This window comes from Cannabis sativa, chromosome 2 (genome assembly GCF_029168945.1).
Source record: "Cannabis sativa cultivar Pink pepper isolate KNU-18-1 chromosome 2, ASM2916894v1, whole genome shotgun sequence".
Classification (NCBI taxonomy): domain Eukaryota; kingdom Viridiplantae; phylum Streptophyta; class Magnoliopsida; order Rosales; family Cannabaceae; genus Cannabis; species Cannabis sativa.
In genome coordinates, this window is record NC_083602.1 from 80822556 (window position 1) to 80836665 (window position 14110).

The 14110-nt window shown below is 30.8% G+C and overlaps 2 protein-coding genes and 1 non-coding gene across 3 annotated transcripts; 2 read left to right on the plus strand and 1 right to left on the minus strand.

Annotated features, from left to right (window-relative positions):
- Positions 1-1353: 1353 nt before the first annotated feature.
- Positions 1354-5769, minus strand: LOC115718674 (zinc finger protein WIP5). The gene is made up of 2 exons (XM_030647495.2): positions 4362-5769; positions 1354-1987 (listed from the first exon to the last, which is right to left on the minus strand). The coding sequence occupies exons 1-2, from the start codon at positions 5124-5126 to the stop codon at positions 1550-1552; spliced, it is 1203 nt and encodes a 400-aa protein (XP_030503355.2). The 5' UTR covers positions 5127-5769; the 3' UTR covers positions 1354-1549.
- A 3702-nt stretch (positions 5770-9471) lies between these two features.
- LOC133035138 (uncharacterized) lies at positions 9472-10977 on the plus strand. Its single transcript, XM_061110919.1, has 5 exons — positions 9472-9523; positions 9597-9773; positions 9855-9965; positions 10385-10556; positions 10733-10977. The coding sequence occupies exons 1-5, from the start codon at positions 9483-9485 to the stop codon at positions 10832-10834; spliced, it is 603 nt and encodes a 200-aa protein (XP_060966902.1). The 5' UTR covers positions 9472-9482; the 3' UTR covers positions 10835-10977.
- A 220-nt stretch (positions 10978-11197) lies between these two features.
- Positions 11198-11333, plus strand: LOC133035314 (small nucleolar RNA ACA64). Its single transcript, XR_009686585.1, has one exon. It is a non-coding gene; the product is annotated as a small nucleolar RNA ACA64 (small nucleolar RNA).
- The last annotated feature ends 2777 nt before the right edge of the window (positions 11334-14110 follow it).

Below are 14110 nucleotides of genomic sequence, written 5' to 3' on the forward strand. Positions count from 1 at the left end.
ATGTTAGGGGTTTATTAGTAATTTGCAAAGTGACATCTAAAGCCTACAAATATGTTGACACCCTATGGCACAAAAAAATAGAAGAAAAAAATGTTGATACCCTGCTCTACATTTGTAAGCTAGTATACTTAGAAAGCTGATTAATTATTTGTGTACTGTTGATACATATGAACAATAATTATTCAGCTGTCTTTTTAACTATTTTTATATATACTTATACAATAATTAATGGTATAAAAATTCCAACAAAAAATTAATGGAGCAATCGTAGATATTCACGTTAGGAGGTGTCGATTGTAATTTTTTTTTTTTCAAATTAAATGGAATATACAGTTTTTGTAATTTTTAAACGGTAAAGGCATTGTAAGATTTTAAAACTTTAAAAATCACACTGCAAAAATATGATATTGTCGGGTGTGGTTTAAACAATTTACACTATCATAATTATGAAATATTATAAGGAAAATTCAAAGATAAGTCTAATAAAGTTTAAAAAACATCAAAAAAAGAAAAAAAATTATTAAAATTTTAACATTATAACATATTTACTAATTATTAAATAATTCTATTCAATTGTCTCTAGAAAATCATACAATATATATACACATACATTACAAATATTTATTCTTATATCAAAAAAATAAATAAAAATTATATTTTAAAAATTAATAACATTGTAATATGTAGTACTGTAGTGCAGTTAAAACTACAATTATTAAATTTTAAATCATAAACTGCACCGCACTACGCGTTTTGGCAGAAGTACAAACTATAACCATACCGTTAAAAATTTCGAACTATATTTTTTTTACAGTGTGAGCACTTTAATGAACACCACGAATCCAATTATAAAAATAAACTGGGCAAGAAATACTAAGTGTCCCCCACACTATATATGGATAGCTCATTAAATAATAATTACTAATTAATTATAGAGTATTCTTATGAGTTATTAAGTTATCTAGTACTATTAAGAGGTGATGAATTATAATTCGTTAGAGATTTATTATAATATTTATTAAAATAAAATAAATTACATTTGTTATTGAATTACACACTTAATAAACTAACATAACAAAGGATGCTACATATTATGGGTAATTTTTAGCATTTATCTTAATTTTAGTAATCTTACATTCTATGGGTAACTTTTAGCATTTATCTTTATTTTAGTAATCTTTATAAATCTTGTCGTGGCCTCATTTAATTTCTCATCAATTTGTATGTCAAGTAAGTCCTACAAGTTACTTTAGCAGTTTTTCTACGGCTGAGCAAAATAATAGTCTATATGTAAATTATTTATGTTTGTTCCTGAAGAGAGATGTTGAGATTCTGGAGAACTTTATAACGTTGACCTGTAATAAAGAAAATTAATTAAATCCCGGATATATATGACTAACAAAAAAATATATGTTAAGGTCATGATATAAAGAAAATTAATTAACAATTAGTCAATTAAGAAATTAAAGAAGAATAGTGATTATCCCATGCATGATGAGATTTAATTCTTCTAGTTAAGTCTAACAAATTAATTATTATAAAAGGGTGGTTAAGTAGTGTCATTGCTAGGTGGAGGGTGATCAAGAATATCATCATCGTCTTGGTCAAAAGAGTCAACACCATAAGGTGCATGGGCATTGCCAAAGGCCTTAACATGGTCTTTAAGAGATCTCTTGTGCTTGAAATCAGAGCCACAAGTGCAATACCAGAGCTTGCCACAGTTCTTTTCATGGGTTCTCCAGTCACCTCTCACAGCAAAGGCCTTGCCACATTTTCGGCACATGAAGGGCTTGATGCCATGCTTCCGTTTGTAATGAGTTTGGAGGGTTCGAAAGTCTTTGAGTGGCCTTGACCTTGGATGGTCTATGTTGTTTCTACAACCTGGTGAGCAACAGAAGCATGGTAGCCTTAGCATTGCTGTTGGTTGTGTTCCTCTTAGTGATTCAGGACCCTTTCTGTACTGTGATCCATGCCCCCACATGTGCATCTGTCACACACACACGCACATATATACAGATTATCACATCCCTTATGAAGTAATACTAAGATTTTTAATAACTAATAAATTTTCCAGTCAATTATATAAATATACATATGAAACAACTGAATCATTGATCGAGTAGTATCTAATGAATTTAATAATGAACAGAGTTTGCGAAAAAATCCGATTTTGCACGAGTGCACGACTATACAGTTATATAGCACTTAGTTATACATAATAGTCTCATTATGAAGAGATACTCGACACTAAAAATAAACTTTGAGACATACTCGACACTCAAAATTTTTTGAAGAGATTTTGTTTTGCAAGTTCCATTAAAACAAAATATGTATATATATTTTCACCAAGTCGGAATATATTTATATATTTATATGTACGACTAACCTTTTCTCTTTTATTTTTTCATCTAAAGAGGATGTATGGCGGGTAGTTGAAAAGATAAGGTAACAGTTTTTATAAACAAAGTTTTCATCAAATAAAGAGGATATTTGTAGGAGTTTGAAAATAAAATTGTTTTATTTTTCTTGTATACTGTTGGGATATTGTCTTGTAAATATAGAATAGTGTATGGTTTTGATTCAACAATACAATTGATCTTATTCATAATAAAAACTTTTCCTTTAAAAGGAAATTACACTAAAATACTAAAAAGAGAAAAGAAAGAAGAAAGTTTCTATCGTCCGGCCTCTCTCCTTGAACATAAATTATAAATTTATATATTTATAGTTACGATCAGGAGAGGTAAATTTACTTTAAAGTGAAGGGGTATAATACTATGAATATATAGTTATGAAATGACATGATATCTATATATATATATATATATGATAAGGCAAAAGTTTTTTTTTTATTATTTGATTAAATGGCAAAAGTTTTTTTTTTAAATAGGTACTTTAATTAAGAAAAAAAAAACATAGAGAAGGAGAGTATAAGCTAGGAATTAAGCTTCATCCCTTGAATCTTAGCTAGGCATTAAGCTCCATCCCTTCAATTATCATTTTGCTAAAGAAAGTACTATGTAATGTACCAACTACCAACAAGTACTATAACCTTATATATAAATATATATGATAATAAGGATCATGTGTAGCAGCTAGCTAGTTAATAATTCTAGAGCCGTTTTTTTTAATGATTAATTTGAGGTGTTTCTGCATGTATATGGCTACGCAAACTTCATTAGGTACACTGAACAAAAATAAGATCTGAATATTTATTCTTTTATTATTGTTTCTTATAAATGAAACTTAAAATATTCCTAAAAACATAGTATACATGTATATTCCATAGAAAAAGTAATAAACCAATAATGTTGAATTGAGATCATCGTTTTTTTTTTTTTTCCATATGGTATATTTTCATATGTCCCTAAATGTATTTATGTGCGTATGTGTGATCTAAAAACATAAGCAGATATAACGAGAGTTGAAAAGGTTATAACATACTAATATTGATTACAAACTACGATTGTGGAATTAGCAACACAGACAGCAAATACATTTTTATTCGTGGAATGTGAACTTGGTTTTTTCAGGGTTGAGGTTTAAAATTAAAAATGATTTTTTATTTTTCTTGGGCTCTGAAACATGAGAGATCATTTGAAGAAAACTAAGATATCATCGATTTTACACACCTGCAAATGTGTAGCAAATATTATTATTATTATTACACAAACTTCAAGGTAAAAAAGAAGGGGCATAATGGCTTGTGTGGTTCAATCACTTAAAGAATGGGTTCTGATTTTCTGATCTTATTCTCTTGAGTTCGACCAGTAATAATAATAATAATAATAATAATAATAATAATAATAATAATAATAATAATAATAATATAATTACTTCGTCTTAGTTCAAAGCCCACAAATCATGCAAAAAAGATGAATTAAAAAGAAAAGGGGGGGGGGGGGGGGGGGGGACGGAAGAGAAAAATCTTTGCAGATAAAAGAAGAAATTAATGTAAAGTGCCAAACCAAATATAACATATATAATGTATTGTTTTTAACAAAAGAAAGAAAGTATGATTAAAGTAGCATACAAGAAAGGAAAAGAAAAAAAACGCTCTTCGGACCCATTAGCCGAGCATATAATAAGAGGAAAGTTAAAGAAATATTTTGATCCAAAGCCAGAACATTAAAAAAAAAAAAAAAAAAGCAAAGACATACAGGAACAATTAAGTTTTCTCTTTTTCAGCAAAATCAAAATGAAATTTACGAAAATTGACGAAAACGGGAAACTAGAATATGTATATATATTTATATATTATTACTATATATGTAAACATGTGTAATTTGGCATATATATATATATAGAGGGATTATATATAATTAATTTCTATATATGTATATTTATATATATATATTTACCTGCATGTTATTATATCTGTTGAAGGTCTTAAAGCAAAGAGGGCAAGAGAACTGGGTTGGACCGATCAAAATCTGAGAAGGTGTAGGGATCCAATACTGGCCGTTATTGAGCACTGATGACGATGATGATCTGTTTGAATGGTAGCCAGATGATGACGATGATACATGATGATGATCTTCTTCTTCTTCTTCTTCTGCTTCTTCTGTTCCTTCTCTAATAATAACTCCTTTGTTAATATTATTATCAGAGATCTCTGTGGAAGAAAGCCTCGAGGTCAAATCATGAGCTGATGAGTAAGCTGAACTAGGGTTTGGAAGCCCTAAATGCAAAGCCACGGTTACACTTTGATCATTATCATATAATGATGATGATAAGAAGCTGTTTTCATCCTCTAATAATTTCTTCTCTACCTTTTTCTTATTGTGCTCATTAACATCAACATCTTCCTCCTCCTCCTCCTCCTCATCATCATCATCATCACCATATTCATCATGATCATGTTGTGGTGATGATCTTGTGGGGCTTAGGCTTAGGAGAGGGAGAGCCTCTTTGAGAGGAGGTGAGGGAGGTGATGATGATGATAATAAAGAGGTATTTTGAATATTAAAGCAGATGTTAGTGGTGGTGGTGGTGGTATTAGTATTATAATTACTACTATTATTCAAGTAATCATAATAAGGAGAAGATATCAAGTTGTGATGATTGTGAATTTGGTTGAGATTCAACCAACCATTCATGAAATTTGAATAGGGATCTCTACTCATGATGATGGTAAAGGATGAGGGATATAAAAATAACTGGGCGTGAGTGATGTGGTTTTGGTAGAGATTTATGTATCGATGGGTGCTTTTTGGATTTTATATATAAGAGAGAGAGAGAGAGAGAGAGAGAGAGAGAGAGAGAGAGAGAGAGAGAGAGAGAGAGAGAGAGAGAGAGAAAACCAAAAAGTTAATGGAGGTGGATATTGAACAAAATCACCAAATTGAAAGAGGTGTAAGGAAGAAGCGAAAGAGAGAAGAAGGTTATATGTACTGTTACAAAATTAAAGTGGAAAAAGTTATTTATTTTATCATTAAAAAAAACCAAAAACAAAAAACCAAATTTAGTGGAAAAAGAAAGACAAGAAATCACTGCTGTGTGACTAAACAATAATGAAAATATGCTCAAGAGAAAGACAGAGAGGAAAGAGAGAGAACCATGTGTGGTTGGCACAGGAGGAAATCAGAGATCTAAGATCAGATTGTACGTACGAAATTATCTCTTGGAGATTATTAGAGCTTAATTAGCTACAGCTACAAATTACATAACAATTTTGTACATATCATAATTAAATAAATTAAATAATAATATCGTGCAATGCAATGATGAAGGTCTTGAATGCACACATATATAAGCTAACAATAATTATTCGGAGGGCCCGAAATCTGGCTCATTGGGACATAAAAGTCTAGTCTTTGGAGAGTGTATAGTAAACCAAACTAAGTTAAGAGGGGTGTCTTAGCTCGATCGCATTAATTTTTTTTTTTTTTTGAGAGATAAATTAAAGTTATATAGAAGATAAGTTTTAGACCCACATCAGTTCCACACCTTTCATATATAGAAAAGCTTGTTTGTTGCCTTTTATTTATTTGCATAGCTTCCTTCATATAGTTAGAAACTCATATTGGTAGTAGTTTTTATTTGTGAGCGATAACTAAAGAGAGAATTGTATTACATATATAATTAATAGAAACAAAAGTGACTAGTGATTATTAATAGGTTTTTACAAAAATATGTACCCTTTTTGTTATTAATTTATTCATTTTTTTCTCAAAAATACTATCTCAAACTGGATCTTAGTAAAGCTTAAATATGATCGTGTGAAGTGGGGTTTTCTTCGAGCAATGATGAGTAAAATGGGATTTGACTTGCGTTTCATTGATCTTGTTATTGCTACGGTTAGCTCTGTGAGGTATAAAATAATTCATGGCGAACATGAGCTAGGTCTGATTGTTCCTGAGAGGGGTATTAGACAAGGTGATCTTCTATCACCTTACTTATTTCTTATTTGTGCTGAGTGTTGGAAATATTTTACCAGGACCTAGATTTACTACGATGTATGTTTCATTAACATCCTAATATAGATTCTAAAACAATGAAATAAACACATATAAAGTTTAGGAAACCTTACATTGGGTGCAGCAGAATGTAATGACTCCTTCCATTCAGATCTCTAGCCGTTGATTCCTTTCTGTAGCAAAGCATAATCAAGATCTGAACCTGGATCTCTTTCTCTCCTTTCCTTTGATACTGATTCTCCTTCTTGTTGTTTGGATTCTTCACAATCTTCCACACTATGATTGAGATACCACTTGATGTGTGTGGGCACTACTCTATCACTAGGGTTCGAAATTGAAGAGGAAAAGAGAAGGGAAGTGGTGGCTAGAAAGTTTTCTCTGAAAGGAATGAGATGCTTGTGCATTGTTTCCTGAAACCATCACTTTCTATTTATAGAATACCACATAGAGTTAGGTTTGAATTGTATGGCATTAAAATAATGAAAAAATATAAATGGTAAAACACTTTGCATAGTGGCCGGCCATGATATGGATAATGGGCCTCACTTTGCAATTTTGCCATTTTGTCATTTTTCAATCCCATTTTCTCAAAAATGCCAATTTTCCAATTTAACCATTTAAATGCCAATTCTAATTATTTAATAACTAAAAATTAATTATTAAATAATATTTTCATTTAATATATTTATTAATTTAGACATATAAAGTCTCTTAATTAATAAATAAACCTAGAATCTCTTTTCTTTACAATTTCGCCCTTGCGTAGTGAAAATTCATAAACTAGACATAGTATACCTTTAGAATTATAATTGATTAATCAAAATCAATTAACTGAGTCTTACAAGCAGTATCGTCTCAACTAGTATGGGGACCATGGGCCTATATAACCGAGCTTCCAATAAGTCGAACCGAATTTACCAAGTAAATTTCCTAACATAGTAATTCCTTATTGAATCCATACTTAGAACTTGGAATTGCACTCTCAGTCATATAGCACGCTCTATATGTTCCACGATATAGATACGCTATTAGTTATCCATTGTTATAATCCTAATTTGATCAATGACCCTCTAATAGATGATCTACATTAAATAGGCACTAAATTACCGTTACACCTTCAATGTATTTTATCATTAAAATACTTAGCTCCGTATAAATGATATTTCAGCAAAGTGAAATGAGATCTCCACCATTTATCTCTGTTTAGCCAAGCTCGAAGGATATCATCGTTTCACTTCTAAATTCCTCTAGAAGTTATAGACTCCATATTTATGTTAGCGCTCCCACTCAATTATACTATCATCACTACTACAAAAGGCCAAATTCGCGACGGTCCCAAAAACGCTTTTTTTGGGGACCCGTCGCTAAAAAAATTATCTGAGTGTTTAAAACCGTCGCCTATATTGTACTATAGGCGACAGTTTTGAACACTCGTAAACAATAGGCGACAGTTAATAAATGTAGAGAAAAAATTAAAAAAAAAAATTGATACACTATTCGCCACGGTTTAGAACCGTCGGGGAAAGTATTCGCCACAGTTTTAAAACGTGGCTCATTCTTTGCCCGACGGTTCAAAACCGTCGGGTTTAAGGTTAAATAAAATTATATAATTTTTGCTTTCCCCCCATTTTGCCTTATTATTCCCTCCATTTATTCCCATCTCTCACCCACTCACTCACTCGTCACTCCATCTCACTCTCTCGATCTCACTCACTCTATCTCCCTCTCTCGATCTCACTCATCTATCTCCCTCTCTCTCTCTCTCTAACGGTGACGGAAATCACACCACCGGCGACGCAGCTCCGCCACCCCTCCACTGCCGAGAGCCCCTCCTTCAACCTCAGATCCGATCGTCGGGTATGCTCTCTCTCTCTCTCTCTCTCTCTTTCCTTTTTTAAATTTTTACAGAATTAGTTTCACTCTGTCTTGTTTTTCTGTACTTGGTTTGAAATGTCTATCCTTATATCTTTTTTTTTTGGTGAACGTAAAATGCTGTCCTTATTACGATTGGCAAATTATAACCTGAACAAAATCGATTTATGGATGAAAATATGTTTTTGACATGTTTCTGTTTTAATCATCCCAAATTATATTTTTTACTTTCTGAGTTTAAGATTTATTAGCATGTCCAAGGCTTGCTGCAATTAATATGAGTCAAAAGTTGGATGCATAATTTAAGTGTCATAAAATCAATCAAATCATTATTACAATTAAATGATAATAGTTTTTAGTGGACTATTTCTTTTTTCAGCTTTAAACTAAGTTTCATTTTCCTGATAGTTGAGTCGACTGTGAAGTTAAGTATATTTTATTTTGGTTTTTCTCTTCATATTTTAACTATTAAATTGATAAAATGTATGAATATATATATTTAGGTACTAGAAAATGCACAATCCAAAATCTAACTGAACTTTATCTGTTTCAATAATGTGTTTTATCTTTCTTTTTTTTTTTTTTGAGAAAGGAGGAATGGTTTCTTAATGAATCATTTTCCGATGGTGGTTATAGATTAAGGTTGTCTTTGTTCATATAAAGTATAAAATAAAATAATGATGCTGTAGTGTTCTATGGAACAAACATGATTTTCGTTGTTGGAAACATGAACTATGACCATCAAAGTATGATGGCATTTAAAGTTGGAAAACATCATGCTATTTTTGTCTATTATATCTGGAATTTTCTTTTATGGCTGAAACTCTAAACATTTGGCTGTTTAATTTAAGCTTTTATTACAAAGTTGTCCAGACTGAATTTATTGTTAATTTTGTGACCTCTGGCCAAAGATTGCTATTTATATACATCTTTTTCGATCCATATTCTGAAACGATTTCAGTCTTCTCCCCATCCTAAAACTAAAACAAAGAAAAAGAATCTAATGATTTGAATTCTCATCATTTCCTCAAATGCAGCAGTTCAAAGAGACTACTTTTTCTGATTTTACTTAGGAGTAGTAGGTTCTGTTCTGCAGTTGTCTATTTGACAAATAGATGAAACCCAGTTTGTTAATATAAAAATAAAAACTTGTTTCAATTGTGGTAAAGGGTCATCAAGGAATTGTGCCAAATGGGATTTTTAGGAGCCCAACCTATTGCAATCTGGTGCAAGTATGACATCCAATTCTTATTAAACTTGAAAATTTGTTTTGAGAGCTTGTTATTAATTGTGTGTTTTTAACAGGTTTTTGAAGGAACGGTTGCTAGATGTTAATGGATTAAGCAGACTATATGCATTTTTAAATCCTGGGGCCATTGCCTCTGATGCTGGGGATTATAATGCCCGTTCTCGAGCACTGCGCAAACGTATTCTTGAAATTGATAATCCGGCTAAATGGATTATTGCCCCCTATAACAATTAGTAAGTAAATTTAAAATTTATAGTTTCATAATTTATAACTCTACATAATTTATGGTTAATCTAACATGTTTGTTTGTGTAGTAATATGTATCATTGGATGGTTGTACTTATCCAACCAAGTACACATACAGTAGCGTACTTGGATTCCAACAATGGATATGTACCAGAAGATTTAAAATACATTGTTAACACGTAAGTTCTATACATGCCTAAAATCTTAAGCAATCTGCTAACTTTATCCTTTTCTTTTGTTGTTGATTAGGACATAGTAACTGCATGTAGACATAGTAAATTTATCAACCAAGTGTTAAGAACTAATGCATATTTATTGTACTTAATATATGTGAAGATTGAATATGAAAAGTTTTGGAAAGAGAGAGTAAGAATGTTTGATTTCTTTTGTGGCTGTTTAATTATATATTGATTCCTCTAGTTATGAATGTGAGACTCATACAATACTCTATTTTTAAATTTGTAAGTAAAGACACATTAAATACCACCAAATTTGTTTTTTTTGTTTCTTTCTTTTCCTTATATACATATTAAATACAATTATAGGTGTTCTGAATAAGTGTGTGATATTTTATATGCTAATTTCACTTTTTGTGTAGGTCGCTCAACATAGTTAATAAAAGCTTAACTAACCGCAATGATCGTCCCATTGAGTGGATAACTCCGATATGTCCACAACAACCAGACGGGAAGCAATGTGGATATTATGTCATGAAATTTATTGAGAGTTTCATGAACGAAGAAGATCCAATACGCCGAGTGAGAGAAATGGTAAAATTTATCTTCTCGTAGTCATTATATATTACACAATAATACGTAAACATAGTAATTATAGTCTATTGTAAGCTTCTCTTTCACTAATTTCGTGGTAGTTAGCTAGGACTTAGTATAATGTATAAGGTCTTTTACTAATTAATATGTAATTTCTTTCATTTTTTTTTTTGCAGGGTAAGAGCGATCCGTACTCAAATGACGAGATGAATATTTTGCGTGATCAGTGGATTGAATATGTTCGAGCACAAGCAGTGCGACAAGGGCTTTTACAATGACCAGTTTCTATTTTTGTTTATACTTTATCCTAACTAATTAGTGACAATATACAGTAAAAATTAATTAATGTAGGGAAAATTTTACTATGTAAAACAGGATCTGTTTAACTTTCACTAATGACAATATATATACTTTATCCTAATTATTTTTTTCTTTTTTTTTTACAATCCAATGACTGGCAAAACCCGTCGTTGAAAAATACGAAATTTATAATAGATTGAAAACATTATATGCCACGGTTTAAATCTGTGCTTAAAACATTATATGCCATGGTTAAAAACACTGGCCTATAGTATAGGCTATGATTTAAAACTGTGGCTTATACTAAAGGCCACGGTTTTTACATGTGCCTACAACATTATAGACCACGGTTTTAAACTGTGGCCTATACTATAGGCCAAGGTTAAAAACCGTGGCCTATAGTATAGGCCACAGTTTAAAACCGTCGCCTATAGTGTTTACTATAGGCGACGGTTTTAAACCGTGGCCCATACTATTTTCCCGACAGTTTTCAACCGTCGTTAATTTTACCAAGTTTTCGCGACGCTCGTATAGGCGACGGTTTTATGAACTGTCGGGAATTCTTTGGCCGACAGTGTAAAACCGACGGGAATTTGAGATTTTTTAGTAGTGCATGTTCCCAAAATATACGTATCACCCTGACCCAAAAGTAGGCTTAACTAACAAATCAAAGAACATGTATAATACTCTTGAGATCGAACCTAACCATATCAGGATTAAGATCATTTGATCTAGGATCAACAAGTGATATTGAATTGTATAGATATTACGATAAATTTTAACAAATCTAATCAAAGTTCAATATCGGTCCCTTCTGATGTATACTCCATACATCTGATACTGGTAATCTTTGCTAATGCCTTGGAAAGGACATAACACTTATCCAAGGTGTAAGAATACCTATCGCTGATTATCATGTCAGTCTAAATCCAGTGAATTGACAAATCAGGGAATAAACTTTCGAACATATAATTAAGATTATATTCCACTGTGCTGACAACACTATAATCATTAAAAGATTCATATGTTCTAGACTTAAATAGAATTCATACATTATATATATAATCATGAAATAAATCATGTGCACCATGCAACATAAAATGTTATTTCTGATCTTTATTTAGGGCACAAAACCCAACAGTTCAAAGATCATTAAATTGATTTTTTGAATTATATCCAAACTTACCTCCCCAGAAATTCGATTTGCTTATTGATGATTAGTTACTAGTCGTTGCCTAAATCCTTCTATGGTAATATAATTTCGGAATGATGCAATGGTTGTATACTTAATGTAAATCATTACTAGATTCATGGATGACCTAATCAAAATCTTAAGAAAAGCTAGAACTGTGAACCATGATTTAGATGTTTGTTAGCTATTCTAAGTGATTAGGGGTGGAACATCCCATAGTCATTAGATAAGAAAGTGTTTGTTTAAAAAAATACTACTTTTCTAAGAAAATGACTAAGTCTGAAAATAAAGTAGCAAATAAAGGAGATATTTTTTTGATTCTAAAAGTGTTCTATCATCTTATTCTACATATGATGATCCCACTGCCTCTGTTGTCTTGACACAACTAAAGACACTACAAGAAAACCCACTTTTAAAATGCGCCGGCAAAAGTACACTACTGCGCCAACAAAGCTTATCTGGGAAGCTTGGTCGGTGAAATACTTTTTACCGGCGCGTAGAGTAAATGCGCCGGTAAAACTTCCTTTTACCGGCGAGAAATCACGCCAGTGAAAAATAAGCGCCGGTGTTAAAAAATGCCCTTATCCGCTATAAACTTGCTTTGATAAAGTTTTGCCGGCGCAATAGTGCCCGGCAAAACTATTGGCGCCAACCGTCAGATTGGCGCCAATAGTTTTTGGCCACTTTTTACCAGCGCAGTAATGCGCCGGCAAAAGTATTAATTTTTATTTTTAAAAAAAATTAATTAATTATAATATTACTAACTTTTTCAAATTTATAATATCATTTTATTATATTTTTAAAATTACTAACTTTTTCAAATTTATAATATCACTTTATTATATTTTAAATTATATATTACATTTTTCACTTTTATTATTTTTTTAATAATTTATTATTAAATTAAAATTACTAACTTTTTCAAATTTATAATATCACTTTATTATATTTTAAATTATATATTACATTTTTTTTTTCATTTTTATTATTTTTTAATCATTTTTTATTTAAATTAGAATTACTAACTTTTTAAAAAAATTTAATACCACTTTATTACATTTTAAATTATATATTACATTCTTTCATTTTTTTTTTCAATCATTTATTAATTTTTAATCATTTTTTATTTAAATTAAAATTACTAACTTGTTAAAACTAATAATATCATTTTATTATATTTAAAATTATATATGACATTTCATTATTAGATATTTTCTCTACTAAAATTTCGACAGCATAACGGCTTAAAAAGTGTAAACCCAAAATTTTTAATACCTATAAATAACACAAATAAATATTTCCAGACAATATATACACAAACAAATAATCCACCCATCCAACAACAGACAATTTTATCACAGAACCTGTTAGGTTTTATGCCCTAAATAAAACTCTTTACAATCTGATTAGTTATCAATATAAGAAATTTGAAGTGATTGATGTTTGCATGAATTTTACATGCTAATGGTTTAATATGTTTAATATGTTTATTACATTCATACACACAAAATCAATTAAATCCAGATCATATGTTTATTCACAATTACAGTATCGTCAACACAGTGGAATGTGATTGTGATCATATGAATCAAAAGTTTTGGTCCCTGTTTCATCAGTGTTATTGGATTTACACTAATGTGATAATCAGCGATGATGTGTACTTACACTTGGAGTAAGTGTTATGTTCTTTCCAGGACATTAGTAAAGTATACTAGTTTCGAATGTATGGAGTATACATTGGACTGGACCGATATTGTAACTAAGTTAAGATATTACAAACTTACCGTTATACATATCTTTCCAAGTCAATATCAGTAGTTGATCTTAAGATTGAAAAGAATCTAAATCCTGATATGCTTAGGCTCAACTCAGGAGTGCTATTCATGTTCTTTGATTTATTAGTTAAGCCTACTTTTGGGTCAGGGTGATACGTATATTTTGGGAACATGATAGTATGATTGAGTGGGAGTGCTGAACATAAATATGGAATCTATAGCTTCTACTGGTGTATAGAAGTTAAGTGATGATTCCCTTCGAGCTTAGCGAATAGAAGTAAATGGAT

Coding starts and splice junctions, on each gene's coding strand:
- LOC115718674 (XM_030647495.2), bottom strand. CDS start 5,126: ATGAGTAGAGATCCCTATTCAAATTTCATGAATGGTTGGTTGAATCTC. Junction 1,988..4,361: donor ACAGATATAATAACATGCAG/GTAAATATATAT, acceptor TGTGTGTGACAG/ATGCACATGTGGGGGCATGG.
- LOC133035138 (XM_061110919.1), top strand. CDS start 9,483: ATGGGATTTTTAGGAGCCCAACCTATTGCAATCTGGTGCAA. Junction 9,774..9,854: donor ATTGCCCCCTATAACAATTA/GTAAGTAAATTT, acceptor TTGTTTGTGTAG/TAATATGTATCATTGGATGG. Junction 10,557..10,732: donor TACGCCGAGTGAGAGAAATG/GTAAAATTTATC, acceptor TTTTTTTTGCAG/GGTAAGAGCGATCCGTACTC.